The sequence below is a fragment of the Anopheles nili genome, chromosome 2 (genome assembly GCF_943737925.1).
Source record: "Anopheles nili chromosome 2, idAnoNiliSN_F5_01, whole genome shotgun sequence".
Lineage (NCBI taxonomy): Eukaryota > Metazoa > Arthropoda > Insecta > Diptera > Culicidae > Anopheles > Anopheles nili.
In genome coordinates, this window is record NC_071291.1 from 3,426,759 (window position 1) to 3,453,135 (window position 26,377).

General features: G+C 42.2%; 4 protein-coding genes across 8 annotated transcripts in view; 2 read left to right on the forward strand and 2 right to left on the reverse strand.

Moving 5' to 3' along the window:
* LOC128721439 (uncharacterized) overlaps positions 1–2,198 on the forward strand; it is a 36,949-nt gene extending 34,751 nt beyond the window's left edge. The window contains exons 7-8 of the mRNA XM_053815195.1: positions 938–1,396; positions 1,430–2,198. Of these exons, the coding sequence (XP_053671170.1) occupies positions 938–1,396; positions 1,430–1,905 (935 nt within the window). The 3' untranslated portion in view covers positions 1,906–2,198. The remainder of the gene's footprint in view (positions 1–937; positions 1,397–1,429) is intronic.
* A 1,853-nt stretch (positions 2,199–4,051) lies between these two features.
* LOC128731924 (probable 39S ribosomal protein L45, mitochondrial) lies at positions 4,052–5,124 on the reverse strand. Its single transcript, XM_053825082.1, has 2 exons — positions 5,072–5,124; positions 4,052–5,011 (listed from the first exon to the last, which is right to left on the reverse strand). The coding sequence occupies exons 1-2, from the start codon at positions 5,117–5,119 to the stop codon at positions 4,052–4,054; spliced, it is 1,008 nt and encodes a 335-aa protein (XP_053681057.1). The 5' UTR covers positions 5,120–5,124.
* Positions 5,125–5,526: 402 nt separating this feature from the next.
* On the forward strand, positions 5,527–14,181 carry LOC128720201 (protein krasavietz). Of its 3 annotated transcripts, none has more exons than XM_053813856.1 (11): positions 5,527–5,588; positions 6,967–7,009; positions 8,134–8,205; positions 9,314–9,487; positions 9,590–9,690; positions 9,970–10,108; positions 10,416–10,720; positions 11,505–11,612; positions 11,893–12,112; positions 12,178–12,300; positions 12,658–14,181. In XM_053813856.1, the coding sequence occupies exons 3-11, from the start codon at positions 8,145–8,147 to the stop codon at positions 12,678–12,680; spliced, it is 1,254 nt and encodes a 417-aa protein (XP_053669831.1). In that variant the 5' UTR covers positions 5,527–5,588; positions 6,967–7,009; positions 8,134–8,144; the 3' UTR covers positions 12,681–14,181. The 3 variants fall into 3 exon arrangements, with proteins under 3 accessions (XP_053669831.1, XP_053669830.1, XP_053669833.1); XM_053813855.1 differs by having other exon boundaries at positions 5,530–5,588; positions 6,724–7,009; XM_053813858.1 differs by lacking the exons at positions 5,527–5,588; positions 6,967–7,009 and adding an exon at positions 7,294–7,391.
* On the reverse strand, positions 14,177–25,252 carry LOC128720199 (carboxypeptidase D). Of its 3 annotated transcripts, none has more exons than XM_053813853.1 (13): positions 24,923–25,252; positions 21,328–21,563; positions 20,929–21,256; positions 20,696–20,844; positions 20,529–20,620; positions 18,414–18,519; positions 17,696–18,326; positions 16,931–17,614; positions 16,477–16,853; positions 15,716–16,398; positions 15,448–15,634; positions 15,089–15,372; positions 14,177–15,021 (listed from the first exon to the last, which is right to left on the reverse strand). In XM_053813853.1, the coding sequence occupies exons 1-13, from the start codon at positions 25,235–25,237 to the stop codon at positions 14,906–14,908; spliced, it is 4,188 nt and encodes a 1,395-aa protein (XP_053669828.1). In that variant the 5' UTR covers positions 25,238–25,252; the 3' UTR covers positions 14,177–14,905. The 3 variants fall into 3 exon arrangements, with proteins under 3 accessions (XP_053669828.1, XP_053669827.1, XP_053669829.1); XM_053813852.1 differs by having other exon boundaries at positions 14,177–15,051; XM_053813854.1 differs by having other exon boundaries at positions 18,414–18,546.
* Positions 25,253–26,377: the final 1,125 nt, after the last annotated feature.

The window sequence follows — 26,377 nt, forward strand, 5'->3', positions numbered from 1 at the left end:
GCCCCATGAGTTCCGGACGAATGATGACGGACGAGCATTGCGTACTAATAACTACTAATATCGACTAATGATCCTGTATTATGTTTTTTTTTGTTAATTTTCTTCCTGCTGTTTCTTTTGTTCTGTTTCTGTACCGTGTGGCATCAACCTGACCGCTACGACACCGCAAACCGCAACTTCCCGCGTTCAGGTAGCATCTCAAGCGTAATCGAAGTTGCGCTTGGCTAGTTTCCTAGAGCTATGCAAACGCGCAAGCTAGGAGGATCCCTATTTTAAGAAGCTATGTACGATAAGTGCCAGCTATATCTGTACGTGCGTAATGAGTCAAACGATATTTTACTTCTTTTTTGCTTGTTCTGCATGTATGGGCACGTGACAAATCCGTCCCATTTCACTAGACTTAACTTTCGTGTTTCGTTGCTGATCGATTTATCGATCTGTAGCTTGTGCTGTTTGTGTTGTTCCGTTTCCATACTTCATTTCCAATATCGTTATGTTTAAATGTTTATGAATGTTTTTTTAATTTTTCGATTGAGATGATAGTTAGTGCAGTTTGGGATTGACGACGAGAACAGATTTTCGTATCAAATTGTTTCTTTTTTGTTCCGTATTCGCATTGTTCATTCAAATCATTATAAGATCTATTTGAAATATGTATTATTCGTAAATTTATTGAGCACCTTTAACTTGCATGCATAAAATAATATCCTTTGAAACACTAATGAATGATTGTGCTTAGCATGAAATTACACCACAGTTTGCTGAAATTCCTAGTTAAATTGTCCAATGGTAGTTTGTGGTTGTTTAGTTTTAGTTCAATCCTTGGGTATATGGTTTATGTAATTTAATTTATCGTAGAGCAAACTCCTTTTACACATACCCTAAACGTTCTTTTTCCCAGTCATTGATGAACAGCTCGCTCTACATATCCTTCCAGACACTACCCTAGTCTTCACCCATGCCACGGCCATTAATGGTCAGGTACCGGTTGCCGTCACACCACGCACCATTACATCTAGCTCTGCGGCACTTCCCTTCGGTAGCGGTGACCATTCCAGCGATTCCAGCAGCACCGGTGAAGGTGGTCACATCACCACCAACGGCTGTTGCGATAACCACGTGCACGAGACATCCCCGGGAAGCTCACCAACAAACCATAGTGGCCATTTACACCCGCTGCACTATCACGCTGGTCCTGGTTCCGGAACGAATGGGAGTAGTGGCGCGTCATGCAATCCATCGGCGGCCTATCCGTTGGTGCACTATCCGTCCCATCATCATCATCACCCGCACGGGCTTCATCCGCATCATCATCCGCACGGCCAACACTACCATCATCATCATCATCCGCCTGGTTCGCGCTATCTGGCCGCGACTCCGCTACCGAACGGCGTTAGTTCCGCTTCCACCGTACCGGGTGGCTTGGTAGACGGGCAATCTTGTTCGAGCATGGGTGACAGTCAAAAAGGACCACCACCATTACCACCGAAACCGAAAATTCTACCCATCAAACCCTCCAACTGGGGTCACCCGGTCACGGCCTCCTATGCGACAGGACCTGGCACCAATGGGTGTGTTAATGGCGGTGATTTAAACGGCCTCACTATGGGAGCAACTGGAAGTGTGCCGAGTAGCGGTTCTGGGGCCGGTACTTCACTGACCGACGCGGTCATAACCAGCACCTCCAGCCTGCATCACACCAACGGCACTAACGCAGGTGTTGGAGCAACTACGGGGAGCAATGGTATCGCAAACTCTATGCAAACAGATTTACCGGGTAATCGGCGCTCAAATGGTGCCACGGATAGCCCGACGGGATTATCCGCTGCATCATCTGGCATCAGTGCGGCCGTTGCACAAGCACGTAGTGTCTATTTCGATCAAGGAAACAGCAGTTTTGTGTAGCAGAACCAAACTGGAGTAGACGGAAATATGTAAAAGTGATTCAAAAGTAGTGATGATTGTATGTGAAATTAATTTATTGGGAAAAAGAAATAGATTCATCCATGTTAGCTGAAGCATTGGACGTTATTCTAGGACAATACTGGTGTGATATTACCCCGTGGCGCTTTCCATCGGGGTACCGGATGTTATGTAAATAAAAAGCAATAGATAGAAGCCGAATTAGTTATCAGGGGGTCTCGAAGAAACACTACAGATAGAATAATTGAAAATGAACCGAAAATAAATTATTTGCTTTTGTACTAGTTAATTGGTGTACTAGTGTTTGGCAAGCCTTGCTTGTCGATTCTTTTCGTTCCGAATTAGCTCGATAATTCCTTCAATTACGGTATCTCCAGGCTCATTCGAGCCTACTCTCTCATTCGTCCTTCTTTGTACTGAGTATCGATAAGGATACCTTTTGCTGTGTATTTGAAGAAATGTTCGAGAAAAAATCAATGGTTTGATATACAAATCAAGCCCTGTTTGGTGGTACGGTGATTCCACCGAGAATCTCGTTTATTTGTGATAGTTATAGAAATTGTCTGCTTGATCTGTTGAATAATACCAAGTTTTTATAAAACTATGGCTTTAGTAAAATAGTAGTTGACAAAATTATAGCCAATTATTCAAACAATGCCTCGAACACATGTCTTTGCATAGAATATGTATAAAAAAGCAAATACTCAACTGGGTGCTAAGCGAAAAAAAACAAAAGCGCCGAGAACAAAAACTGCTCGTCTCTTGATCAAGACAGCAAAATTTCACATAAGTAACAGGATAACATACCAGCTAAGAGGTAACATTTTCTTGCTTCAACGACTAGCGCAAACTATGCTACAAATTGAACTCGTATAACACAAGTTGACTACCATTGGTATTACAGTTTTTTAATACCGATCCATAGATGGCGCTACATGAACGCTTGAAACATTTCAAGATTTGAAATTTTGAGCGTTTCGTATAGTCTATGAGCGTATAGCAAATTTATTGTTGAAGACTTGAGAAGATTATTTTGAATCGATTTATCGATTATAATTTTGAACATTTCTTTCGCTAGTTGGTATGTTCTCTTGTTACTCTTACGTATTTTTTTTCTTTATTTTATCCGTGAAATGCTTTGGTAGTATTTATACTTCTTTATTTTATGATTTGCGCTTTGATTGCTGTAGTGTATGTTCTTTTCAAATACCGCGTGTACATTTATTATTTGAATGCAGAGCAATAATTTTGAAAACTATTGACAATTTTTTCTTCAATAGAACATGAAATTACTTTATCTTAAGGCACAGTTGTAGTGAACATTCTTACAAGTTTCATCAAAATGAGCTGCTGCTAAGTTTCAATATTTTTAATTCATAATGCCATAGATCGATCGAAAGAAACCTGGCATGCTTTCGTAATATTTTGTTGTAGAGCCTATTAAATTCGGTTCCCTTAAAAGATTATGGTTCGTAACTTATTCTACTTTTCTTTACAGACATTAAAACACTCTATTGCTTGCTTGTTGCTGTTTATGAAGAGTTTCTGTAAATCTGTTCTGTTGATGGAGGTGAACCTAGAACATTTCTTTCGTTACATTTAATTTGAAAAAGTGGTGTATTATGTGGGTATTTTCGAGCAAATGTTTTATTATTCGAGGAACAATTTACCAATCTATACAATATACTTCAAAAGCTCTTGTTTGTCGATGCAAAACATAAACGTTCAAAGGTTGATTAGACACAATGTAAAAAAATAAAATTCGTCGTTTGCAGTTTTATAACACATATTATTGTAGATTACGTTGTGCGTAGCTGGGTAATTGTTGTTATTTATTTAAAAACGGCCTGGCCGTATTTAGATATGGATAATTTTTTGTGAGCTGAAAGGCATTTCCTCCCAACAGCCGCGAATAGCCTTATCCCGGGCTGACTCGGTTAGCTGGGTAATTAAAATAGTTTAATTTGAAAGAATTTTCTCGTCTTACAAATTTGGCAAACTGAACAGCCATGTCGCTGACGTCTTGGAAGATAATATTGAGAAAACATGCATTGGGTTTTCAGATTATGTTTCTTTATTTATTTTGACTATTTTACTTTGGATTCTTAAGAACCCAAATAATTGGAGCTCAAGCTGTAGACACTGCTTCGTTTTTCTGATTCTCTTTCACAGTATCCACTTCTTTTGATTCATCTTCGGGTGCCCCTGCTACCGGTTCATCGTCCATGCGGTAAGTGATAAGAGCCGGTGCCTTCGGTGGCATCCAATCAGGAATAATTTTCTCATGCAACCTCCACACACCGTACTCATTGGCTAAATGCTTCTCAAATACAACGTACTCGAGACAATCCTTGGGTATTGTTTCACTGCCGTGCATTAACCTGCCGAAGCGGTCATAGATCGCCAATGTTTGTTGGCTGTGAAAACGCACCGTTACCTGAGCGAAAATGTTTTCCTTCGTGATAACATCGGTGCAACGAGCATGAACAACACGTGGAGGCTCGAGCGATTTTAAAAACTGCCAACGAATCGTCTTGTCGGCCACATTATGCATCAGCTCCGGGTAAGCACGCTCGGTAACGATCTCTCGTAACTTGTACTTGTTCTTTTCGCACAACGTTTTGTGCGCCTCTATGTAGATATCCTGTGCAGCCGTTGAAAAATCTGACGTATCAAAATCTTCGTCGTAATTTCGAATCTTACGGATAGCCATCATGGATTTAGTCTTCTTTTCCAACTGTTCAATCTTTTGCTTGGCACCTTCTCGCGAAATCGCCGACATCCGCCCGTCTCCCTCTGGTGGAACGTACGGTTCGAAGACACCACCGGTGCAGCTGATGTAGAAGGGCCGCTCTAGCCATGGACGGGGAGGTAAAATGCCTCGTTCCTTCATACGAGTTTTCATCTGCTCTTGCGACAAATCCTCGGGTCTTTCGTTCAGATTTGGTATGTCAACTTTGATGTATTTTGCTTTACGCAACCGCTTCCACTTGGGTTCCCAATGCTTCGTCCGCCTGTGTCGCACCTGCTGCTGATGGACGATAGCCGCATTCTGCAGGCACGGAGCGAGTAGTCCAGTTGATGGTAACTAAAATTGATATTTGTTTGCATAAGCCACAGGCATAATCGAGGACAACCTCTAACTTACCTGAAGAAACTTGATTGCCGCACGGCTAGCCGCAACGAAGGATGCCATCTTTCGGCCTGATGAAAACACTCGGACTTGACGTACAGGTCAGACAATTGACAGAATTGTTTTCGCCATATTATGTCGATCAATGTCGATTAAGGGGAAGGATGCAAACGGATTTCTATATATAAATTAAATTTTATTTACCACAGGTCGTATAAACAAGTGCTTATAGGGGTTATGAATAGTGCCTCATGGTGGCAGAGAAATTTTTCCTCTACATATAATTTATGGAGGCCAGATAATTTAAATAAATTGTATCAATATTTTTCTGTACGAATTTCTGTAGGAATTGCCGCGGATGAAGCTACGAGCTTGTTACTATAAACATGGTATGTCAGTAAGGCCATGCCCGTTCCGGGCGAAATCCTGAGCGAAAAGGTTTTTTTTAGCACTGAGTCAACGCAGGCTGAATTCTTTTCTTGCAACGCGTGTGGTGTTCAGTCAAGTGCTCCGCGAAATACCTAATAAATTTGTAAGTAAAGTAAAGGAACTTTCCACGCGCTCAGGCACAAAATTTCTTAGATAGGAATGGTTAGAAAGCTAGGCTATAGTGGCGCTACGATTGCGGTGGATTGGACTTCTTTATCGTATTTCTACCACAGCACTTATTTTCTGCGCAGCAATGTGCTTGGTCTCCACGTTGAATTGAGGCCATACGTGAAGCTATCTGATTAGGTAGACTTCCGCTCTAATCGATAAAAGCGTCCATTTACGGCTAAGCGATACTTGCTCAATAGCAATGTATCTAAAACAGAATTTTGAATACTTTTCTCGAAAGTTTTCGCATTACTGAAATTAAAAGATGGCCACCCATTTTCCGACAGCGAAATGGCGTTACCATTTAATCACATTTTTTCTATTCCGTGTATTGCGAGCCGTGATTTTCAGCGTTTGAGGAAAGGTGACGATTGAATAGCTGAATATTCGCGGCGCGTTCCTTGATGCAGCTGTATAGTGCATTTTTCATTACACTTTACCCTGTGTAGGTACGACATGGGACATTGAATGATAAAAATCAAACCCTTTCCACTGTTCTGTCAAATGGATGTGGTGTGGTGGAAGTAATTCCTAACCTAGCTTTCTTCTATAGCGATTTGTCATGACTGGAACTATGTGTAGAGCGATAAATCATCGTCATCAACGTAGGGATCATGGTTAAGACTTGATATAATTTCACTCCGAAGGTGACATACTATTGATAGAGCAGATTCTGTACTGTACAGCTGTTCGTTTTGTTATCTTCCATTTTTTACATCTTTATCCCTTTGTGTAAAGTGCATTCACCGAAGGTTGTCCGCTGATGGCGTATGTCTAATTTTGGCACCATGCGAGGCTTTTCTTTCTTTACGTTTGCCGTCAGATATAGGCACTAACCGGTTTTTGGCGGGGGTAGGAAATATTCGAACGAGTAAAACCAAGGTCCAGTTACTTATACTAATGGGACACGGCAATGGTTGTCGCTCTACCTCTATCGTGATATTTAAGGGTCCCATTAATAGAACAATGTATTACAATTTGTTAAATTCGCATTGAATGATTGCTAATTAAAAATACGTTGGTTACTCATTAAACTTCGTTTTTTGTTATCTTTTTTCTCTTTTTGGTAGAAGTTATTGTGTCCATTATCATCATCACCACCACATTTCGCATCGCACAGCCCACTGTCAGCAAAAATTGCAGAAAAAATATTTACATTCATTCAGTCAATACCCAGAGCGTCAAAAATTTAGAAAAACCAGATAGATAAAGAAATTTACAGGTTACGATTTCGCGTAAAAGAAGCCGAGCGCGCCAGTTTTTGTTTTATTTTTTAAATCAATAATTATAACCATCCCATTCTGATTGGATAGATCGGGCCCGGCGTCTTCATTTTTGCGGAAAACCAGTAAATAAGTAAGCTTCTTTTTATTTTTTGTTTATGTTTAGTTATTTAATTTATTTCTGGGAGGGTGATTTAATTCTCCATACAGCTACTGTTAGTCATTGTCTAAATGGCGTAATTTTAAAATGTGTTTCCTCTGCTGATAAAAGGAAGCTTTGTCAACGATTAATTTTAAATTATTTTTATTTGGTTATGTTCAGAAACAATGAAATTGAAATAATCGTATTTTTTATTACTAGCTTAGTACGCTGGTTTCGCTCTCGACGCACATGTTTCATAAGTATTGCAATTTCAGATCAGTTAACAAACGTTGGCGCACGACAAGTGAAGCAAAACCACATCGTCGTGACGAAAGACAAGTTGTAAATTATTTTTCGTGGTTGAATAAATCGGGTAAGATTCGTTCGACGAACAATTTGCGATTGGTGGGTTACATCCTTCCGTTCCATTGTTGGATTTCCTCAAATTTGCTTATTTTGGCACTATTTTCGAACAGCACCTAAAAATTATTTCCGTAGTATTGTGAAAGTATAATATTGAAATACTGCCTTTTTCGATTGTTAGAATTGCAATCCAAGTGCTTTTACTGCTCATAGTGCTAACGTTAATTCAAATTTAATGTTGATAATTTGCTTCGTTGGAAACCGAAGTAAAGTAATGGGACAGGAGCATATTTCTCCTCACTGATTGATTTTTGGAAATATGTCTCAAAGACGCTGTTTACTAAGATAGCTTTGAATTTCCAAGCGGATCGTGTTTTCGAGGTGAACTCCTCAAGGACAAAGGCATTGTTCGTGTCCGTTGGCGACGTCGCGTTTATTTAGGTCATGGGAATCAAGCATATGGTGCATTAATTCTTGTTCCCTCTCCTTTGCAATGCATATTGTTGGGTATGCATTTTTTTCGAACTACACATGACTCGATTTTCAAATTTTAAATATTCATTATAATTTTTAGCAATTTTCTTGAGATAATATTTGTCAAGGTTTACATTGATCGTGTTTTAAAGAAAAAAATGTAGCATTTACTTGCATCCAACCATCTTGAGAAGCTAAGATTTTTGTTATTGATGAGTCATGTTCCACGATTTATATACATTTAACAGAGATTCTATCTATTTTATCTCTATTTTCAGTAATTTGTTGTATGAGTCAGAAAGCCGAAAGACCAGTACTATCAGGTCAACGCATCAAGACCAGGAAAAGGGGTAAGTTTCGAAATTAGATTCGATAAAAATACAAATACTTATTTCTTTAAAAATGCTAAATCAATTCCTTTGATTAAGAAACAAGAGACTTGTTCGCAAATAAAGCAGAAAATGTATTCGTTTAAAAATTATCTCATCAAATCGATCATATCCATATGAAACTAATAGGTTATAGTTAGTTTGTGCTATAAACCTATTGAGCATTTATGGTATAAAGAAAATGATTCTTTGTTTACCTTGAAAATATGTTGCCGTATATTTTCTTATGATAAAGTAACCAAACATTTTTCTGCATATTTTTTAAATTGAAATGAAATATTTATGCAACAAATAATTGAACCGATAATTTTGCTAAGGGTATTTATGTTGAAAATTGTAATACAAATTAACCAAATAATAAACAGGAGTCGTTGCGTTGTGTGCGTCATCTTCATCCGCACGTTTCTAAAATGTTCTCTTTATTAAACCAGTAGATACCAAGAAAATAAGAATAGATTTGTTATTAAATACTATTACGCATCACTGCTTCCAACTCGGAAACACTTGATGTGTAATGATCCTCACGTGGTAATACCACGTGGCGTTTTTCTTAATAGCTTTGCGACTGACGGTTTTTTTGCTTCCTAGACAGTTTCAGCGCGTTAATGTAATAATAATAAGGATAATAAAACAGATGCACTAGCAGTAAAGCAAGTTTTATTGAGTGATATTCCTTTCAATTTTGAGTAATATTAGCTGCTACGCATATATCTGCAATGTAGAAAAACTAAAGCAAACGAGATAATTTAGTTTTACTACAGGCGAAAAACTTCTGGAATCACCTTACGCATGGAATTGATATAGAATTTTACGAGAAATAAAATTTTGAGCTAAACCTTACACAGCTGTGGACCACAGGCTTGACGAGTTGTTATTGATACATTTTCATCAGTCTGTGGTAAAAAAAATAATGCTGTGATATCAATATTGGCTTCGGCTTAGCTATGTTATGCATTTGATTTATCCCACATTTGCCGTAACACGCAGCCTGGCTACAGCATCAGAGAAAACGTGCTTCGTTGTGTTTGATTTATTTATATGTCGAATGGTCTTTGTTGTTTAATTGCAGATGAAAGAGAGAAGAATGACCCCACGGGATTCCGTGACGCGGTCATTGCAGGTCTCGATGCAGCTGAAGATCTAGAGCAAATTTACAAGTACCTTGATAGCGCTGGTAATAAACTCGATTATCGTCGCTACGGTGAAGTATTATTCGATATCTTAATAGCTGGTGGATTACTTGGTAAGTATTTGCAGCTATTATACTTCACAATAATTGAAAATACCGAAACGGCTACGCGATAATTGTGTTAACATAATATTAAAATCTAATTTTTCTTGGCAGTTCCTGGAGGATCTATCTCGCAAGATGGCGAGAAACCAAGAACCGATCGCTGTATATTCGCAGCATCGGAAGACATGGAATCGATGCGGAACCATGAGCAGGTATGAATGCAATGTTGTCAATATATATATATATATAGATTGACGCACACTTTTTGCTAGAATCGTATGTCGAGGCAGATTTTCATAAAAATCTATCAACATTACGGTGTAGATACGTGTGCAATAAAATTTACGAATCTCTTTTGCTTGAGGTCGCTACCTCTTTGAAAGTAGGAGTGAATCTTTTCGTGGATTCTTACATTTGGTTTTATTTCATGCGTTGCGTTTGTTACATTTATGAGTTATGTTTAAATGCTTCTTTTCCTCAATTTCTTGCAGATCTTCATTAGGCTTATGCGTCGATACAAGTATCTCGAGAAAATGTTTGAAGAGGAAATGAAGAAAATTCTTATCTTCATCAAGGGATTCACTCCACTCGAAAGGATCAAGCTTGCGCGTATGACGGCTTTGTGGATGGGTAAGTTGATTGCAAATATTGTTATTTAACAAAATTGTTGTAGATGGTGGGTAAAATAAAAAATTTTCCTGGCACCAGGATCACTGAAGGCAGCATTAATTGTTAATTCAGCCGAAGGTTTGCTTATACAAGAGTGCCTATAGTAAGCAAAGAGTAATTTTGCTTACGCTATTATATGTCCGACACGTTTCACTGACTTGTGGCGTCAATGAATATTACTCACAATACACCAATCGTCGCATGTGCTATTTTGTAATACATATTTGGAAAGGATTAAAATGTGTCTATAATCTATCCTTTTTTGCAGCTAATGGATCCATTCCACCACAAGTGCTGAACGTATTGAATAATGAACACCTAACGAAGGACGGGTTGGCGCTGGAGTTTTTGCTAGAAGTGTTTATCACTTTTAAGCAGGAAAAGGGTGGCAATGCGCCGTTGGTGGCAGCTCTGCGTAAGAGCGGTCTCGATAACCGCCTCATGGACTTTTTGCCCATGAACAAGCGCAGTGAGGATTACCTCAAGACGGTGCTCGTCGAGAAGGATCTGGCCGACATCTTCAAGCTCCACAAGGCTCAAGCTAGCCAGGAGGCAAAACGAGAACTGACGCAGGTATGACTTAATTCCTTAGTAATTTTTCAGGAAACTACCTTCCAATTTGATATCTGCACCTTATTAGAACCTACTTATTGTGTTTCATTGACATTAGTAGGTGTCGAAAGTGTGCCATAGTAGCGTGTCAATAAAATGAGCAGATGCGGTCATTAAGCGTAGTATCTGCTGTAACTTTTTGTTGGCATGGACAACCGAGTAGCAATTTGAAATATTTATCTAATATCCAACGGCGCACCTTTCCATCGCAGATCTTTTTGTGTCATTTGCAATACTGTGATATCTGGGGGAATGTGGAGGTTTATCAGCACATTAGTTAGTAGAACCAAATGCTATCGCTCTTCAACATCGATCATTTTGGTGGGAAATCGTGTGCTAGAGTAATATCAGATTTGCTTCGGCGAATGATGCCCCAAAAATGGTGTATTTGCCAGACCCTATTTTCTGATACAAAACTAACAAGTACTGCAGTGATTGGAGCGTTCTTCTTAGCGAATGGAAAAGAACAATTGTTGGAAATGTAGATAAAATCCCTAAATCCTTATGTCCAGTATAAATGTGATCAATGAACGAAATCAATTATCGATCACTGATCCGCCGATGACTATCGGGGAAATATTTCTGGTAAATCATACTGCTTTAAGTCGTACTGCGTTTTAAAGTAAATTTGAGCTTTCAAACGCGTTTAGATTTTAAAACATCGCCGCTTCGAAAAGAATTTTAATGATATTGTGTGAGATGATTGGTTATTAGAACAGTGTATTTTTATTAACTTTTTTTACAGTTGCTCATCGATGATATTAACGATAACAAGACAATTAAGGATATTATCGCCGACACGAAGGATATGTCGACGAAATCAAACATTCCCGAGCATGAAGTTATTGGTCTCGTAAGTATTGCTAACGTTTTCAATACAAGTGTTATGGCACCAAGACAAATCCACTTGTAGCGGATTTCAAAACCGCCAGGTGGTTCCAATAGGTTCGCCAGAGTATTGATTCCACTAATGCGAAAGGATAATAATCCCTTTGATTGTATGAGCTTGTAACATGGCTCGAGCGCGGGGATTATGATTTTCTATCGCATTGGTGGCACACAGCAAAAACGCTCAATTGTGTTAATATTGTATATTAATCATTCCCTTATGTATATTCTTTCCCTCTGGGTAGATTTGGTCCACCGTAATGTCGCTAGCCGAATGGAACAAAAAGGAGGAATTAGTCGCGGAGCAAGCACTGAAGCACTTGCGCACGTATACGCAGCTGTTCGAGGCGTTCACCACATCCGACCGATCTGAAATGGCGCTGCTGTTGAAGGTGCAAGAGTTCTGCTACGAGAACATGAATTTCATGAAGGCTTTCTCGAAGATTGTATTGCTCTTCTACAAAAGTACGTGTGCTTCTTGGTGTGATCGATGGAACTATTTTTCTATTCATTTACTTTTCACGTTTCAGCCGAAATTGTCACGGAAGATTCTATTCTGAAGTGGTACAAAGAGGGTCATTCGAACAAGGGCAAAATGCACTTCTTGGAGCAGATGAAGAAATTTATTGAATGGCTGCAAAACGCAGAAGAAGGTAATTAATATATAGTTTAATCCCGTTTGGCGTATTGCTTGAGTGTAAGTTAGGCTAAATAATGATGTGCATACGTTGAATTTGGTCGTTCCATATTATGATGGTAGCGCTGAGTAAAGCATCTCGGCAAACACGATCTACGGATGCTTCATGATTCTGTAGATCGTCTTAAAATTGATGCAACAGAAAAAGTTACCCTAGCTCATTGAGGAATTGATTCAATGACAATTCCAATGGCTTTTGAACTAGAGTCTTACAGCAGAATCCGCAAGCTGTTTAGGTCGTTACCTTTTTATTACAACTCTAGACTACACTCGAATGTATGAATATATCATATTCTTTATTGTTTACTTGCAGAAAGCGAATCTGAGGAGGACTAAATCAGCTGTGCAACTTTGCAGCGGGTGATTGATTGGATGGATGGCTGTGGCGCTTTTCTTACCTCAAAAAATGCGACCCCATCATCCACCATCCGCCAACATACGTTCTCTCCCTCGACGATGTGTATTTATTCTACCCCGACGCGTTCCAGCACAACATCTTTCTATTTTAATTTGTTTTTTTACGTTTTTTCTGGAATAGAGTAACACAATTCAGATGGCAAGTTTGAATGAAAATGGGTTGTTTTAGCCGGTTTTCGTTAATACTTTATCCTCATGTTTACCGTGGTCGAGCAACTGCCATCGTAATTCTTTCGACCCTAGCCAGATAATAGCGGCCAATTTTATGACGCGAAGCTCTCATCACTTAAGTGCGGGACGTACTATATTGAATGTCATTTTCCACTTCTAAAAAGGATTCGCTTAATCCTGTTCTACGGAACATCCAAACCACACGCATACACCATCCACTATAGAGAAACTTGGAACCGTTTGGAAACAGAAAATAGACTTCATCGTTATAATGTGGTGAATCGAAGGAAAAAAGTCGCCCGCCAGTTTAAAAGAGATAACCGAAGTTGAGGACGTTTTTTAACGTAATTTGACCGCACAGGGAGTTTTAAATTATTATTTTGTCATGGTTTTATTTCTTTTGGAAACATCAACGAAGAGTAAAACATTGTGAGCATCCCTTGGAAAAGAGCTGGTGTCGGACGGCTTGGACACATTTGTAACGCGAAACACGGGCGTAAAACAGTTCGTAAAATATAAACACATAAACATACTACAAAATCTTTTCTGAGCGTTTCTCTTCTTTTTACCATGGTTTGTTTTCTTTTTTTATGTTTTTTTTACATTATGTTCCTATTTAATTGTTTGGAAGGAGACCATGAATCGTGAAGATGTTTGACTATTCAGCATAAAAGCGCAAATTTTGACGATGTGAATTAAAAATGAATAGTTTTTGTTGACGGCACCAATGGAGACAGCCTTAGAATAGAGCGAACAATTTCCTTTATATTAGGTTTTATAAATGCCATAGGAAGGTAACACGCACATTTTAAGCTGCTTCTCTCTCGGCAAGCTAACGTGAAGATCAAAGCGCTTGGGAGATTCGCAATGCCCCATCGTGTAAGGTCTACTAGGTTTCATTACGGAACGTCACGGATGAACCCATGGAGAGGATCTGTAGTAACAATCGATAAAAAACCTCAAAAATAGCCCATTCAAAATCTGAAATAATGGATTTTTGGTAGACGAGATATTGCACACACGTTCTGTGCAACCAAAGCTAATACAAAACATCGACCACTTATTCTCCGGAGTCTTCCAACACCGTGCTTAAAAATCGACGTGCAGCCGCTGTAGCCAAAAACGGTCCGGTATCGATCGATAAAAAAAGGGAAGTTACGGAGAGAATCAAGCAAGCAAGAAACCGGCAAAAAACCAACGAAAGGATGATTTAAATAAACTCTCGACGAGCGATGGATGCGTTGTGAAGAAGAAACACGAACTGTTTTATTCGTTGTTCTAGCGAATATCACAAACGCCACGAGGTGTACGAGTGTGTGGCAAACGAATACTCTTCTCGCTTCACGACGCTCTTGATGTGGGTTTATTGATGATTTGCTTATAAAAACATAATAAGTTAATCTAAATAAAGTCACGCATCGTGTTGGAGCTTCGCTAATATACCCTGCCGAAGGAATTCAGATATTCCGTATTTTATTTATTTCTCTCTCTTTTTCTCATTTTGTCTATCTTCCTAAATAACCATGCTTAAGAGATACAGATTCTTTCATTTGCCGCCTTCGTTCACAGCTTCTGTTGCCGAATGTAAGTTCACATGGGTCGTGTGCCAGCAAAACGGCTAGTCGTCGTCATCGTCCTATCCTCACTGTTAGCTAATTTTTGTGCGTTTTTTTTCACGCACCGTCCACGCATCAACGAAAGGCGATGGAAAATGCAGTACTGGGGTGATTGTTGTCCCGTCCGACCCGGGAAAGGCCTCTCTTGTGTTATCACAATCCAAACGGTGAACCGGGAATCGGGTTCGCTCGTTGTCCAAACAGAATAAACCAAACAAAACATGTCACAAGGCAAGGCGAAATGGGTGAGCGGGCAGATGTCCAAAAGGTTCATCAGACAACGCCGTTCGTTCCGGCCGATCCGGAATGGGTTAAGGTACGCAGTGGTAGGAGCCATTGGAACGTTTCCGCAGCCGGTTACGATTGGCTAATGGTGTTGCGGAAGGAAGGATTCAACATCACGATCTCCTCCTCACTGTCGTCGTCCGTGTCCGTGATCGGATCACGCTCGTCATCGTAGTAAGGCTGCAGCTCTGGAGAGAGGATAAGAAAGTAGTAGAGTGCTAGGTTCAAACGCTCGGAACACCAGTGTGAGCCTACTTTTCGTGGACGCCCGGAACAGCTCCGTTTCTTCGTCGTCATCGAAGAGCTTCCGGTTCAGTTCGCCCTTTTGCGGCAACAGCGAGAAATTGTAGTAGTACCGCGAATCTCGACGTCGAGCCTGCACGTACATGAAGCACATGATGCCACCGACGATGATGCCCACGCAAACACATCCGGCCAGAATAACGAAGACTAGCCGTGGCAGTCCCAGCACTCGTTCGTCCCGGGCCAGATGGAACACGATACCTGACGCACCACCCAGCGGTCCTTGGCTGATCGTCCTGAAAGCAATCCACCGATAAGCGGCACGGTCAGTGTCCCTTCAATGTCACACAGTCTGGCCGGTGTTTGCTTACTTTTGTCCTGCCTCGTACCCGGACGGTTCCGCATGCACTACGATGTCCTTGGCACTGAACAGAGATTCTAACTGGAATTTGCCCAGCGGCCCGGTACGAGTTGTCGCAAGCAATCGCGAACTGTGCGCATCGATTGCGTACACCTTTGCATCCGGCAGCGGATGGTTGGCATCGTCCAACACAATTCCTACGGTAAAAAAGCAACCCCAAATCGCCCAAAGGGTGAGTATAATCCGCCCAGCAGCCAGGATCGTAGCAAATATCTTACCGCTCACTGCTCCGTTCATTTCAACTCCACCGTCCTGCGGGAACACGCGCATCGTTTTGCTAGGCTCGAGCACGCCAAAATCCCGGTGTTTCTCCGGCACAGTCTGTGGAACCACCGGGACGGGTGGCTCGACGATACTCTCCCGTGGTCGGGCGGCTTCCTGCATGACGATATCACCGAGGTCAAGTATTTGGTTTTCGGCCAGCGTTACCGGCACGATGCGGGACGTGTAGTTGTAGCAACTGATCTCGATCTCGATCGAGCCAGATGGCAAAACGATGCGGAAGTGAGCCAGATTGGGTGTCACCTTGTAGATAAGGCTGTTGCCGCGGACACGTAAAATAGCCTTCCGAAGCGGCACCCCGTGGATGTCCTTAACATAGCCACGTATGCCGGTATCGATCAACCGAAGGAAGTTACCCATGCGTTCGAGGTTCTGACGCCACACGGTCGCGATGTTCGCCTCGGTGGGCATCTTGCAGCAGCCGAGCTGCATCGTGAACATGGGCACTTCGTACAGCTTCTGGATCGTGTTGGTGACCCGCTGTGTCGCCTCAGCCTGGTGGAGCTGGCTGGCATCGACTGGACATTGTGTGGCCCCAAGCGGCTGCCGGTACTTGTGGCCTTTGATTTTCTCCGCAAAGCGCGAGTATATTGCCACCTTATCGTTGGTGTGGGGGAAGCTGCCAAGAAGCATACACAAAACCATTCGTCAGGGTCTAGGGTGTGTTCTGCGCAATACTCTCTATACCGATACTTACAACACATCGTGGCCTCCTGCGGCAAAAGTCAGCGCCAGGTCATACTCGTCATCCTTAAGCATGCGCAAGAACATATCCTTCTGGTGGTCGGTTTCGGCATTCAGTAACTTATCCGCCAGCTCATCGGAGTGCAGCGTGGGATTACAGATGGACGTGTTCGTCCGGAACTGCTGCACGATCTCTTCGAAATCGTTTTTCACCGGCACGAAGTGCAATACCGCGTTTTCGAGCAGTTTGATGTGCAACGGTTCCTTGATGCTGTATCCGGCCAGCACGTGGCGCGCCAGGTTGATGACCATTTCTCGCCCGATGGCGGCCGTTTGGAAGAGCGACGAAATGATCAGAATGTGCAACTTTGTCTCGTCCGGTGAGGCAATCTGTACGAGGAGAAGGTATGCGCATCAGATGGGTGTTCCGTCAAATGTTTGCTGATATGTTCACTCTGGCTACTTACGCTATCGGTCACCTTCACCGAGGGATATGCCATCGATACCTCGTTTCCACTGAGTTCAAGTGTGACAGATTTGTAGTGTTTGTTTTCGAACTCTGCCATGACGGATTTCAACTCCGCGTCCGAGTGATACCGCGTGTTCAGGATGTTGTCCAACGTGCGGAAGTCGTACGCCGACGACCAATGCTGCGGGTCATTCCGCATCAGCTGGAAGTCGACGATTACGGCCCGGTCGGCTTCTGGAGAAACGCGGACCTCTAGCTTCTGGGGTTCGTATCCTTCTGCTTCGGCCGTGACATTGTACAGGCCAGGAAGCAATAGCCGGTAGTAGTCCCCGTTGGCTGTCGTGTAGGTGACATGTTCGATCTGGTCGACTTGAACGCTCGCCCGTCCAATCGGATGACCGATCGTGCTTCTCACGTATCCCGTGATGCCGTGCTGCGCTTGCTCCACGTATTGTAACAGGGCTTCGCGATTCTGGTGCCAGAATTCGGGCAATTGCGAAGCGGGCGGAAACTTGTCGCATCCGACTTCGAGTGTCAGCTCGTATGCCCCACCAACCACGTACGACCAGTCCTGCATGCCGCCGGTTACACTGTACCAGGACGCTCCATTCGTGATGCCATCAGAGAAGTTTTCCCGCAAGAAGCTCGGGCACGGCTTGCCAAGGTGCATCGTTGTGTGGGACTGTTGGGCGAGAGTGCGATAGAAGTGATTATAAGCATTGCAATCGCAAAGTCTTTCAGAAAAGGGCACCAGGGAACTTACATTTGCGTATACGTGCGCCAGGTACTGGAACAGTTCGTTCTCCTCGGTCGGATTCTTCACCGTGCGAGGATCGCCGTATCCACTCGAGTCAGCGAAATCTTTGGGCGAATCATCGAACGGATAGTTCGCGACGAGGGCGCCACCATGCAGGTTAGCTGACAGGACGAACGGCGTCGCTAGCGACCAGTTCATCACGGCGAGTGTTTCCGGCTCCTGTCGTAAGTTATACTGGTTCTGACCGAACTGATCCGGGAAATTGCGATTCAGATCGACGTTGTTGGCGTTCGAACGACCCTTGAGACTGTCTTTATCGTTGATATCCGCAAGCTCGTACCCGTCGGGGTTCATGCTGAACAGCAGGTGCAACCGGGTCTGACGAACCAACTTCGTTACACGCTCCGTTCGGTTATAATTTTCACACAAATACGTCGCAAATAGCAATAGCAGCTCCCGTCCGACCACTTCATTACCGTGCATGTTGGCGATGTACTTCACTTCCGGTTTTCCGGGCATGTGTTGCCCGGGTCCTTCGGTAATCTCCATCACCCAAAGATCGCGACCCTGAACCGATTTCCCGATGGAGTAGAGATGCGTTATCGACGGATAGTTGCTGCCCAAATCGCGTATGAGGCTGGAAACGATAAAGAAGAGTAGTTGGGTCACGGAACACGACTATGCCGACGATTACGCCACTTCGTAGAGCTTTTCAAACACTCACCTCACCATGGCGGTGTAGTTATGGTGGGCAAAGTCTGGTTTCTTTGCGAATCCGTACTCGTCAAACGTTTCACGAACCACACGTACCTGCTCTGCCTTGGAAGGCGCTGAAAGGACATTACACACGGGATTAGCTTCAACGTGCAGTTTTCTCCTGCATAATGCTGGAGTTCTACTGTTTTTCCTCACGATGCGCTCCAATCACTCAAGACATTTTACATGCATATCGCTTATGTGGTCCAGCATTTGTTAGTTTGTAGTAAGTTGTTTTTGCAAGCTAAATAATACAATAATGAATAGGCATCCCGATGACTATCCCACGCATCCTTCCTCTACTATTCGCACGATTGTGAATTATCACCGAATGGAAGGAAGAATTCATTCATTCAACGATGGGACGATCACACAGGAGTAGGGAGTATTTAAATATGGTACAAGATATTACAAATAATAAGTGCGGAACGCTTCGATCATCATCAAGTTTACATAGATTTAAATCAAACTTATAATCCCAATAATACAATCGGCACGAATTAGAGCACACTATTTTACGGTGAAAATTGCGATTGCTGTTGCACGTCCGTATCATCTTTATTTGTCACTCTTTTTATTGTACACCAACTAGAGGTTTTGTGTTGCTGAGTACTTGGAGTAGGATACTTGTTTGAAAATTGTGTATGTGTCTCTTAATTTGTGCAATATTTAGAGGGTATGATGTAACATGAATGTTTCGGATTATACATTTTACATCTGAACGTATGCTCTAAACATTTATACAGTTCCTGGTCCGTTTAGAGCAACGTGTAACGTTTCACTAAATGTACATCGACGTTTAGGAGACTTTTTGTTGGGTGCCTCTCATTTCTTATAAGAATGCAGCATAAATTACACAGGGACATTGTTTATCATACTTCAACCCTCGCTACAATTGCTCTTCGTTGCACAAGGATCGTTATAACATATTACTCAAATACAACAGTAGCTACATTCCACAATACACCACATGAAGCAGAGATATTAGTTTCAAATCAACTGACTCAGTTATTATTTGGAAAATAATATCTCGAAAGAAATAACAGGTCAACATGAAAGAAATCATAATAAGAACCATTTCTGATGAACAAAGAGCAATAATGTTAAAAAGGGGGAGATCCACAACAATAACAGATAATAGTTAAACAACAACAGGGTCGTGCCTCTTTGAGAGAAAATAACTTAACGTTAAATGGTCAGTAAACTAAATTAGAAATGATGTAAAACGCATGCAGCCAAGTTGATTTGTTGACAAAGCTGAGACAAGATAGCTGCTTCTTTTGCTGTGTGCTTTTTTTGTTATGTAACAGAAACCAACCCAAAACCATGCTTCAATAAAATAATAGGAATAGCAATAGTTAGTACAATTATATTGCAGCTAATTTTAAGCGTTCGTTAGTTCGTTCGTTAGTTTTTTTCTGAATACTTCAACAACATACTATCTTTGATGTAGATGGAACTGCTTGATTAGTATATTCGAGCAAATGAAAGCATTAGTTTATTGGTTAAACGTATCACCTTGGGTAAAAAATCTTATAATGATTGTAAGATCCATTAGATTCGATTGTGTTGTGTTGTGACCACTTCTCTTTCTAGTTGGTTCCAAATTTCACTGAACTGCTATTTAAACTGCTATTGTTTTAGCTTTTGTTTGCTTTCGTTTAGTGTTAGGATCTGTTAGTGGCCGCATTGTGCTTCCTTATGCTGCAAGATGTTTATGTTCATGATGGAGGATTTTTATACATAATAATGGTGCTAGTTAAAATAAATTCCAGATAGATAGTTAAACATTTTTCTACATTCCCCTTATACGCGATCGTGTTTCGATTCATGCTCGGGCCCCATAACAGCAGAACAGAAGAAAATGTAATCCTTTTCTTTACGTATGTGTCGTTTGGATTAATTCTAGAAAAGTGTGCACACCAGAAAAGCTCAAGGACATTCCCATCGCATCCTGTATCTCCCAATCTCAACCCCCCCTCCCCCATTCCAGCCTATGATATTCGAATGAAGCAAGCTCGGGAGGCACCGCACCAGCGGGGGCCATCTTAGCCGGAGATAGTGAGAGAGAAGCTTTAGATACCTTCTTGTGTGTCGTAGCTCTTCAGGCTGAAGTTCACTTGCAGCGGTTGATCGACTTTAACCAATACAGTAACTTCCTCGCTTGGGTGGTAGCTGGATGATGGAAACACGAAGCGCTTTAGAGAGTGGGAAAACAGAGGAGCAGTTTTCACTGGAATATAAACTCACCCAACGGCTTCCACACGGACGTTGTACTGGCCCGGTACCAAAAGACGCCAGTATTCGCCCCGCTCACCGGTACGGACATTGCGATCGATACCGTTTACGATGACGTCAGCGTCCTTAATCGGATAGCCGGCACTGTCAGTAACGAGACCCTAGGAAGAAGAATGCGTATCGATAAGCCAATCGGTCACAACATTGCGTTGAATGAATAGGCCAATATGAATTTCCCGTTTTACCTTCACGCCAACATGAACCAGCTTCATATACTCGATCAGACTGCGCTTGTTTTTGTTCCACTCTTTCGGCAGCTCTTGAGCAAGCGGGAACTTGCAGCAGCTCAACTCTAGCGTCACCTCGAAGCAGTTACTGTACACGTAGTTGAAGTCCTGCATTCCACCGCTCAACTCGTACCAGAAAGCTCCATTAGTGATGCCACTCTGGAAAGTTTCGTTACAATCGCGACCCAAACGCATAACCGGATGGTTCTCCGCGTACGTCAGGGCAGCGTACTTGAAGAATTTATTATCCGGAGTACGACTTTCCTCGCAGCACTCATGATGGTAGCTATAAATGAAGAAAATCAAGCTCGAGTGTCAACAAACAGCAACATACAGTGCGAGAACTAATTCACTCACATCGAGTTGTCGTACGGATAGCTGGCAACAACGGCGCCTCCATGTAGATTGGCCGACAGGACGAAGGGATTGTTCAGGATCCAGCTCATGACAGCCACTGTTTCCGGTTGGCGCCGTTTCATGCGCACATGGCGCGTACGCTCATCGTCAAACCGGTCCGGAAAATCGCGATTCAGATCCACGTTTGCCGCGTTGTACCGTCCGACGTAGTCAGGAGGCGATTCGCAGACACCTTCCTGGAAAGCATAAATAAATTAAACCTCTACAACGTGCATATATTACTTGGCCTATCAACAATAACACTAGTGACATCTTCTGACTACTGGAATTTATCCTACGATTTTCTTCCTTGCGCATGGTGCTGAATGACCGGAAAATGTGCATAAATAAATACCTCAACATCCCACGCGTGTACATCTTATGACGATAATTCAATCGCTTCCTATTTCCTTCCCAGCGTGCCCTATCATGTTGGCAGCGGTTGTTGCGCGCTGGATTACGGTTGGATGGAGCGAAACCGAACGGAAAAGCTGCCTCTGTTGCCTTGTCTGTGGCGTTGGGAAAATATCGCACGCGACGGGTGATGATAATCGAAGAATTTCATCCCACGCTATCGTTCGAAGAAAATGGGAGGAACGATGCAACTACGATGGAGCGTAGAAACCAAGCCACCAACATCGTGTTTCGCGCCACCTCGACGGAGTGTCAATTAGTACAAGGATAGCTCTTCGGTGGGGAGTCAATCTCACTCCGTTTGGTAGGCATAAAATGTGTTTACATGCTTTCAGAAACCCAGCAAATTTGCACAAAGAGAGGGCATGGATTTGTAATTACGAAATGTCGCACATTGAAAATGTTCTGTTTTGTGTTTGTTCTTACAGCTAACAATTTTTGCTTATCAAGATTTTGGTTCCCATAAGCGTATGTGTCCGAAGGTTCCGCGGTGGCGGAAATTATGACTGGACTAATGAAAATGAAACAAAAAACCCTCTGGAAATAAAGTGTCTATCGCAGCATTAAATCGCGCAAAGCCGGATAAAAAAGACCGGTCAGATTCATAACAACTGAACATCCACCAGGTTTACACAACGTTATCGCGTTCAATTTATCGTGGTTTGCCCGACGCAATGACTAAAGCGTTACAAACCAGTAGAAGTAAATCAAATACATTATAATACTGCAGCAAAAAGGGTAAATCGCATTGAATAGCAGAGCACTTTCGGCGCATTCGATGCGTCGTCCAGATAGATAGTTTATGAAGATTTTAACAAACAAGGAGAAACCTCTTCTTATTGCGGTGATGACGATAATCTGGCCTGTTCTGCATAAGGTGCTAATTTGATGTCCCGTTTGCTCCCATTTCAGTCTTGCTATACTGTGTTGGCTGTATCCCGTCCAAAGAATTTCGAAACCGATTCGAAATGAGCCTAACAGAAGAAAAAAGCTTTGAATGAAATTATCTACCAGATATCGATTCATTACTATCATTTGAACCACTAGCCCAAATAACAAATTCTCGTTTAGCTGTAATAATACATCAGTCTTTACTACTTATGAGGTTTAAAGTAGATGTAGTAGTCCTGTCTTCTGCCGTGACTGTAAAGATGGCACGTATTCCAACAGTGGACTGTCCTTTTTTAGCTATAAGTTACGAGGCCTTGGTAAACCTTATACTGTAAATCAGGTATGTCAAACTTAATTCACTACCAGACAACAGTTTTTAATGGGCCACAAAATTAAGTAATTGAACATACAACAAACATCACTACAAGTACAATTGAACATCACTACAAACTAAATCATGGCGGTTTACTACCAATTTGATATAAAACCCGCAAAACAACGCAAGTAAAATCACGTAGCTTACTATACGAGTTCATGTTCCGATACGATAGAGTGTGCATTCACTATAGACTCCAAAGAATGTTTGTGCAATGAATGGCGATAATCGAACAACCTCTTGGACCTGCGAGTTCAGTTTTGTTCAGCTTGAGAGCGTCCACCAACTGAACTGATGACCTTAAGATTGATCCATTGCAACTGCGGATTAGACTGACAATGGTGATAGTAGGAATACTAATACAGCCTACATCATTTCCTACATTATTAGAGAAAGTTCCCGTAATAATGAGTTCGGGTGCGATAGTTAATTAGCCGAATAATTATCTTACGCGCAGTTTCGTCCCATACTTTTAGCCTAATTTAATGCAAAGCTCATGTATAACAGATACATTTTCACTTAAATCGTTCGCTGCAAATCCATGATGCGGTGGTCATCAATACAGGTAGTAGATGTTTTTATTTTCAAACAAATTCTCTGCAGGTTGGAAATAGTTTCCCTTACCATTCGCATTTCCAAACACTCTAAATTGTTTCTAAGCGGGTTGAAATATTCTATGATGCTAAACTGTGTCACACGCCGCTCCATGCACGCTCCGGTGATTCCGTAAACATGAGGATGCAGCATTTTGTTTGTTAGTTTGCCCTGTTTTCACGAACCCACGCGAAGTGGAAAGCAGTTTTTCACATCGTGCCACCGCAGCCATTCCCTTGACCGGGCATAGGTGGCGCGATGGAATAACAATTCAGAATTCAAAATTCACTAGAATGGGCATCGTTTTACCGGACGCGATATCGAAACGTCTGGCGCGATAGTTTCAGCAATCCTAGCCCTACCACGTCTGGGTGAAAGAGTGAAAGTTGTGACCCAGAAGCAACACGTTGTTCTCTGGGCGGATTTCGAGCGGAATTCCGGAAGCAGCGTGGCAGTGGTTCACTCAGCCATGTTCAAACGAACGTGCGATCAACGCACCGCGGTCAAAAGAAGGTAAGAAAAGGGTAGGTCATGATATAACACTGCGCTAGAGCACAGATCGGTTGTATGACCGGTTTTTGCAGTTACCGCTATCGTTCGTTTGATGCCAGCTGTACGAGTGACATGCGTTCCATGGGGAACTGCTGGTGAAAGGACTTTTGAGGGGAGCCGTAGATCGCGAACCGTCCCGTTTAAGCGAGGTGTGGCTTAGATTCACGTTTTGAATTGGATGCTTCTTAAACCGCGCCATTAAACCATTTGACTTGGTGTCATATCTGAGGCGATGAACATTTCTGGAGTGGACTGTGTCATTGTTAGAAGGTAGAATTTTACATTTTATTTAGCGTGTAGATTATCCCTACTTGACTTAGGAACAAATAGGTAGACTGTTCTTGCGCTAATGCGATGTGTAGGATTTGTGACGCCAAGGTACAAATTACCCAAACGGAAATTCCCAATCGGTAGTTGTTCGCCAGTCATGAAAACCCAATAGCTGCACACAATTCGTTACTGAAACGCATGACACGATTGCAGCACAGAAAAGGGTCTTTGTACAGACATCCATCTGTTACACTTTCGGGGCAAATTAATGACCGCTTCTCAAACATTGTAAGCGCATTTGAATACCAGCACGTTTGACGTCACACTGCTCGCAGCTTGGTACTGCTACTGGCAGTGGTGACAATATGCTGGTGCGTAAAGACTTCTCCCAATTCCCACACACGTTTTCAGCGCCAGAGCGCTACAATATGTTCCGCATAATGGACCGGTTTGGCTTACCTTGGAGCGCTCGTAGCCATCGGGATTCATTGTTGGCATCAGGTAAATGGCTGTCTCGTTCATCAGGGCTCCGACTTCCGGATCGCGGCCATAGTTTGCCAGTAGGTATTGGGCCAGATACAGGAGCATCTCGCGACCTACCGTTTCGTCACCGTGCATGTTACCCACGTACTTGAACATCGGCATTAGCAATGGTCGCGGACGGTTTACGTTCGGTCGAATTTCAAGCACAGCGAGTGGCCGACCCTCAAGGGACTGGCCAATCGTATGCACCTTGGCCAACTCCGGGTAGTCCTTTTGCAGGTGCGCCAGCATATCGAGTAGCTCGTCATTGCCGCGGTAGTGGGGCTGCTCCAGGAAGCTCTCGTCTAGTCCGTGCGAAACGTCGCCGATGGTTGCTTTTTGAACCGTGTATCCGTACACCGACACAACCGAGGCGAAGTTCAGCGAAATTGCTGCCACCAGCAGGGATAATAGTTTCACTTTTGCAATCATTTCGCCTCCGGGTGCGAGGAAATTTCCCCGACCACCGAGAAAAGCGAACCGTTTACGTATCACAACCGTTCCGAACTTGTTTACTGAGTGCACTGGTACCGAGTGTGGTTTTCCGAACCCACGCACACTAAATGCCAGCAATTTTCCACCCGCGGTGAGGAAAAACGGTATTTTCCCTGTTACCACGGAGGCAAAATCCCTGTGACGACTCACACGCAGGTCAGTTTTGATTGTAATTTGTGATTTTTTTCTTCATTCCACCAGATGACTTATGTTTTTTGACGTACAGTGAGGTTCGCAGGGGTTGGCGCAATTGGCGTTTTTGACAGTTGACAGAGATGCCATATTATAGCTGGCATGAATTTCTTTTCTTTTAAAATTATGTGAGACTTAGAGACTATGTTTTGTATTATTTAAGATAGTCGTACGATTGAAAAAGATGCATATGTGTTTTGAAAAGGATGTATATATGTACATGAGAAATATTTCAATTTGTTCGCTTAGTCAATTTAAAGAAAAAAATTCTAGCAGTTTGTTTGTGGCAAAATGCTTCGGCTGAAATGTAAAAACAGCAAAATAGTGAATAAAGGATTTGAATAAACAGCCTGTGAAACAAAAGTTGTATAAAACAATTTGAATTTGAAAAAAAATGTCCACAACTTGCCTCGTTGTGTGACAGCCGTTGTTATAGATGTAACAGCGGGATTTTAAATGGTCTAGAATGGCTACTCTCTTAGTGCTGTTATTTGGTTACAATTTAAATGATTCAATGCTTTCGTTATTCTTTCGTAGCTTTCGTTCTAATGATTTCTAAGCGATGGTTTTAAGATAGTATTAACATGCGTAACTAATACGTATTGGTTTACCATTCTTAAGTTTTTGTATTTCATGTTTGTGCCTAAAATGTACAAATATCTTTTCATGATCATAACGGAGAGATTTTTGCTTCTGCCGATTCTG

Excerpts from the sequence above, each read along its gene's own strand:
- LOC128731924 (XM_053825082.1), bottom strand. The coding sequence starts at position 5,119 with ATGGCATCCTTCGTTGCGGCTAGCCGTGCGGCAATCAAGTTTCTTCAG. Across the intron at positions 5,012-5,071 it reads CGGCAATCAAGTTTCTTCAG|TTACCATCAACTGGACTACT; the intron begins GTAAGTTAGAGG and ends TATCAATTTTAG.
- LOC128720201 (XM_053813856.1), top strand. The coding sequence starts at position 8,145 with ATGAGTCAGAAAGCCGAAAGACCAGTACTATCAGGTCAACGCATCAAG. Across the intron at positions 10,721-11,504 it reads CAAAACGAGAACTGACGCAG|TTGCTCATCGATGATATTAA; the intron begins GTATGACTTAAT and ends CTTTTTTTACAG. Across the intron at positions 12,301-12,657 it reads GCTGCAAAACGCAGAAGAAG|AAAGCGAATCTGAGGAGGAC; the intron begins GTAATTAATATA and ends GTTTACTTGCAG.
- LOC128720199 (XM_053813852.1), bottom strand. The coding sequence starts at position 25,237 with ATGCTGGCGCACCTGCAAAAGGACTACCCGGAGTTGGCCAAGGTGCAT. Across the intron at positions 20,845-20,928 it reads TGGTTCATGTTGGCGTGAAG|GGTCTCGTTACTGACAGTGC; the intron begins GTAAAACGGGAA and ends TCTTCTTCCTAG. Across the intron at positions 20,621-20,695 it reads GTCCGTGTGGAAGCCGTTGG|CTACCACCCAAGCGAGGAAG; the intron begins GTGAGTTTATAT and ends TCCATCATCCAG.